The sequence below is a fragment of the Girardinichthys multiradiatus genome, chromosome 18 (assembly GCF_021462225.1).
Source record: "Girardinichthys multiradiatus isolate DD_20200921_A chromosome 18, DD_fGirMul_XY1, whole genome shotgun sequence".
Lineage (NCBI taxonomy): Eukaryota > Metazoa > Chordata > Actinopteri > Cyprinodontiformes > Goodeidae > Girardinichthys > Girardinichthys multiradiatus.
The window spans coordinates 38,654,217-38,659,595 of NC_061810.1; the positions used below are offsets into that span (position 1 = coordinate 38,654,217).

Sequence of the window (5,379 nt, forward strand, 5' to 3'; positions counted from 1 at the left end):
AGGGAACAAAGGAAACAAACGGGCTTAAATACAAAACTGAACAGCAGGGGGAACCAGTGACAAACGTGACCAGACAATCAGGGGACAACAAAGAACAGGTGTGGGCTTGGGGTGTGGGGAGACAGAAAAACAAAGGACTAGACCAGATAATAGAACAAAAACTCAAACTCAAAACACAAGCCAGTATGACAATACTAAACGCGTAGCATCAGATTGTACTATGTTACACAGCAATTAAACAATGTTTATTCTTTGCTTTTTTACCAAATAAATTAGTCAATTTATTCAAATCATAAATTTAAAATTTAAACAATGAAAAATGTGTTATCTAAGTTAAAACCCATCCATCCATCTATCCAATGTCTATACCCTCGTGTTCTTGCAAGGTTTTGAGGATGGACTAGAGCCAGGGTACAGATGAGGTACACCTGAAAAGGTTGCCAGTCCATCATAGCACATTACAACCAAAATATTTAATATAATTTATTGGGAAATTATGTATTACCATGAATTATGTAAGACCGGGCTGCACGGTGGCGCAGTTGGTAGCACTGGTATTTGCATGTTCTCCCTATGCATGCAAGGGTTCTCTCTGGGTACTCCGGCTTCCTCACTCTCCAAAGACATGCCTGTTAGGTTAATTGGTCTCTCTAAATTGCCCTTAGGTATGTGATTGAGTGTGTGCATGGTTGTTTGTGTGTTGCCCTGCGATGGACTTGCGACCCGTCAGGGGTGTACCGCGCCTCCCGCCCATAGACTGCTGCTTCTCTGTTTAAAGTTCTTGCCTGGCTCGTCAATTAATGTCTTGGCAGGTTTACAGTTGTACAACTCTCCCTCTTTCATTCATTTTGATGATGAATTGATAAATGCTTTTGTAAATTTTAAAAAAATACTTTCATATATGACAGAAAAAAAAAGAAAAAAAAAACCTTCTACCCAACTCCTACAAATTTAGGTCAGTTGAAGAGAGTCCAATTATAAAGCAGCTCAAATAAAGGAGTCATTTTAACACATAGCCAAAGATCACTGGGTAAAGTCATGTTGTTTCTGCTGAATAATGACCTGATATATATTACATGTTAAAACACCAATGAAAACATTCTTGCACACAAATACAAGCACTTGAAGAATGGAGGTTGGCCTACGATTAGCAGTGAGTGTTTTTGAGCTGATCACAGTTGTTGTGTTGGGTGGGTCTCTTAATGGTCTAAAAGAAAGAAATCAGCTTATAGATAATCAGACTGCTGCTGGTTTCAGTGCTGAGGCTTCACTGGTGAAATGTACCCTGCACGGTACCCCTCGCCAACCTGCATTCTCCAAAGATGGGGACTTTGTTATTGGAGGAGCTTTTTTCCTTCACTTGCAAATGCACACAGCAATTAATAACTACACCACCAAGACCAAGCTTCCAAGATGCAAAGGGAGGTTAGTAAGATGGAACAGTGTTGCAGAAGAATGTTAGATGCAGATGTGCTTAAATCTTTTGAAAATGTATGTGTAAACACGCTAAAAAAAAAAAAGCAATGCATTTGAGTATATTTAGTTATAAATTTATAGATAATATGGTGGCTATTTATGAAGTTTACATTTAAATGAAATATATTTCTGAATTTAAATTTCCATGAATTTCCAAGTGAATTTTCAAGTGATTTCAAGTGATTGTTTTTAATCTTTGTAAGTAACATTACAAGTTAATTGTCCAACTAAATAGCATGTCTGTTATATTAAATTGAGCTACTTTGTGGGTTCATTGTGTCTATTGTCTGTTAATATCTAAATATTAATCGTTATTTTGCGGGTGAATGTCAACACTCACCTAACTGTTTTTGTGCAGCTTTAGTGCAAGGGCGCTGCGCTTTTCTCGCACAATGATCTTTGCAATTGAGGAGATAAACAACAGCACAAAGTTGCTGCCTGGCGTCAGACTCGGATATCAAATATTTGACACGTGCGCCTCTGTGCTCGTAGCCACACAGGTGGCATCTCAACTTCTAAACGGCCAAGACACTGTGTTTTATGAAGAAAATAACTGTTCAAAATCTGGAAAGGTGATTGCTGCTGTTGGAGACTCTGGATCTACTCCATCCATCAGCATCTCACGTATCTTCAGGTCCTTTGATGTGCCTCTAGTAAGTTGTGCATATTAATTGCAGTTCGAAAATCTAACATGTGTCTATGGGTATAATAAAGAATATTTTTTTTATCTTACATTATTTTCTTGCTGTAGGTAAGCTACTTTGCCACTTGTGCCTGCCTATCTGATAAAAAGCAGTTCCCCACATTTTTCAGAACAATTCCCAGTGATCATTATCAAGCTGACGCACTGGCCAAGCTGGTGAAACATTTTGGTTGGACTTGGATAGGAGCTGTCCACTCAGACTCAGATTATGGAAATAATGGCATAGCCTCTTTTCTTGACTCCGCACTCAGAGAGGGGATCTGTGTGGAGTACATTGAATCGTTTTATCGAACTGACTCAAGGAACAAGATCAGAACAGTAGCTGATGCTATCCGCAGGTTTCTGTATCTTTAGATTTGCTTCTGTGGCCCATAATAATGCAGACCAACTGTTGATTGTTTCTTTAACACAATTCTACCTTTTCAGATCAACAGCCATTGTTGTTGTGGCATTTACAGCCGAGGGTGACATGAGAGTCCTCTTAGAGGAGCTGAACCAACAGCCTCCTCCACCTCGTCAGTGGATTGGTAGTGAAGGCTGGATAACTGACCCACACTTGATGAGCTTCAGTTTCTGTGCAGGGGCCATCGGAGTAGCCATTCAACAAGCTGTAATTCCAGGCTTGAAAAACTTCCTTCTGGATCTCTCTCCATCTGAAGTGGCTGCTTCCTCAGTGCTGACAGAGTTCTGGGAGGATGCATTCAACTGCAGCTTGAAAAATAGTAAGAAAATTTCTTCTTTTCTGTGTTTCTTTATTTTTTATTCATAAGAAATAAAATGTTATTTACTTAAATTGAGACATTTAATCAAATGGTGACATTTTCTTTAATATGCTGTCAAAATATTGTTTTTCTGTCTATATTTTCTACTGACTTAATTTAGCCAACATATTTATTAATAATATTCATTTGGACTTAAACCACTCTTTTGAAAGACAGTTTAACTCATGCCAATTTACAGTACAGTAAATATGTTTTTGTTTCATGTTAGACCAAACTATAACCTTTACAAAAGGACATTTTTGTCCTTAGCCATGTGTATTATTTTGCTGCATAATAATGCATTTTCACAGAAGAATTGTTTATATAACTACAAAAAAGGCCATGGAGTAATAAGGCACATAAAACCTTTTTATATTAACACACAATAGTTCTCTATTGTGGGTTAATATTAAAAAGTTTTATATGCCTTATTACTGTGCGTATTTGACATTTCATGTTCATATTTATTCATGAGATTTCTTATATAGCCCAAGACTCTTGTATGGACATTATGTCCAAGTTTGTGCTTAAGAAAATCTGGCTATATCCTCATTTAATTATTTATCTTTAGCTGCTGATCTAAACAATAGAGAGTGTGATGGAACTGAAGACATTAAAGCTCTTAAAAGCTTGTACACTGAAACATCTCAGTTAAGAGTTACTAACATGGTTTACAAGGCTGTGTATGCAATAGCACATGCCATTCACAATGCAGTGTGTCAGGAAACAAACACAACCACTAAGTGTGACAAACACATGCATTTGGAGCCAAAGCAGGTCAGTTTAAATAAAGAGTAAATTTGTTTTTAAATGGTTTTAAAAGTTGTGGCCATTGATTTCCATCTCTCTCCGTTTCTTTCTTACCTCACAGGTTTCTATTAAACTAAAAAAAGTAAACTTTTACCAAAACGGTTACCATGTGTCATTTGATGCTAATGGGGACTCTGTGGCTTTTTACGAGCTGGTAAATTGGCAGCAAAGTGATAATGGGGTTACTGAACTGGTAACAGTGGGGTACTATGATGCATCACTGCCGAAGGGCCAGGAGTTTCGTGTCAACAGGAACTTAACCTGGATGGCAGGTGGCAAACAAGTAATGACCCAAATGACAACTGTGAAGTATTTTGAAGTATTCAAAATAAATAAGATTACAGCCTGGGGTTTAAATCATTGAATAATAGCATTAATGATATCATTGTGTAATAATAGCAATATTAGCCTTTTTGTTTTGCTTTCTGCCTCTCTGACAGGTACCAGCATCCGTTTGCTCTGAGAGTTGTTCTCCAGGAACTCGTAAAGTGTTGCAGAAAGGAAAACCTATCTGTTGTTACGATTGCATACCATGTCCTGAAGGAGAGATCACTAATATCACAGGTAGAATCATTTAGTTTATACACATCTACAATCTAAAACAGTCAAGTATTAATAAAATTTTTTTTATTATTTTTTAGATTCACTTGATTGCTTCCCGTGCCCCAGAGAGTTCTGGCCTAATGCAGCAAATAATGCTTGTTTCCCCAAACCTGTAGAGTTTCTATCCTATGAAGAAATCCTCCCAACCACCCTTGCTGCATTCTCTGTTAGTGGGGCCTGTCTGGCCATCATTACAGCAGTGGTTTTCTTTCATCACAGAACAACCCCGATTGTCCGAGCCAACAACTCTGAGTTGAGCTTCTTGTTGCTCTTCTCTCTGACTCTGTGTTTCTTATGTTCTTTAACATTTATTGGAGCACCCTCTGAATGGTCCTGCATGCTACGACACACAGCGTTTGGTACCACATTTGTTCTTTGTATCTCGTGCATTCTTGGGAAAACTATAGTGGTTTTAATGGCCTTCAAAGCTACACTTCCAGATAGTAATGCCATGAAATGGTTTGGTCCTAAACAACAAAGAATGACTGTAGTATCTTTTACTTTTATTCAAGTTATAATATGTACTGTGTGGTTGGTCATGAGTCCTCCCTTTCCAATGAAAAATCTAACCACTTACAAGGACAAGATCATCCTGGAATGTGCATTAGGCTCTGCTGTTGGCTTCTGGGCTGTGCTTGGCTACATTGGTCTGCTGGCTGTATTTTGCTTTGTGTTAGCTGTTCTAGCTCGTAAACTACCTGATAATTTTAATGAGGCCAAGATGATAACCTTCAGCATGTTGATATTTTGTGCAGTCTGGATCACCTTCATCCCAGCATATATCAGTTCTCCTGGAAAATTCACTGTGGCTGTCGAGATATTTGCCATTTTGGCCTCCAGTTTTGGACTGATACTGTGTATATTTGCTCCAAAGTGTTTCATTATTTTGTTTCAGCCAGAGAAAAACACCAAGAAATATTTGATGAACAAAAACTGATTGTAAAATCACCAGAAAAGTGGCAGCAATATTACAGAATAATTATTTTCTCATATCAATAGCTTAACAACTAAACAGCTCACATCAAT

The 5,379-nt window shown here is 37.9% G+C and overlaps 1 protein-coding gene across 1 annotated transcript; it reads left to right on the forward strand.

The window, feature by feature from the left end:
- The first annotated feature begins 916 nt into the window (after positions 1 to 916).
- LOC124883678 (extracellular calcium-sensing receptor-like) lies at positions 917 to 5,309 on the forward strand. The gene is made up of 8 exons (XM_047390892.1): positions 917 to 1,425; positions 1,835 to 2,129; positions 2,228 to 2,517; positions 2,606 to 2,901; positions 3,512 to 3,717; positions 3,812 to 4,033; positions 4,191 to 4,314; positions 4,392 to 5,309. The coding sequence occupies exons 1-8, from the start codon at positions 1,130 to 1,132 to the stop codon at positions 5,288 to 5,290; spliced, it is 2,628 nt and encodes an 875-aa protein (XP_047246848.1). The 5' UTR covers positions 917 to 1,129; the 3' UTR covers positions 5,291 to 5,309.
- The last annotated feature ends 70 nt before the right edge of the window (positions 5,310 to 5,379 follow it).

What these genes read in the sequence shown, in the direction of transcription:
- LOC124883678 (XM_047390892.1), top strand. Translation starts at nt 1,130, where the DNA reads ATGGAGGTTGGCCTACGATTAGCAGTGAGTGTTTTTGAGCTGATCACA. An exon ending in TGCATTTGGAGCCAAAGCAG is followed by an intron (nt 3,718 to 3,811) that starts GTCAGTTTAAAT and finishes CTTACCTCACAG; the next exon opens with GTTTCTATTAAACTAAAAAA. An exon ending in AGAGATCACTAATATCACAG is followed by an intron (nt 4,315 to 4,391) that starts GTAGAATCATTT and finishes ATTATTTTTTAG; the next exon opens with ATTCACTTGATTGCTTCCCG.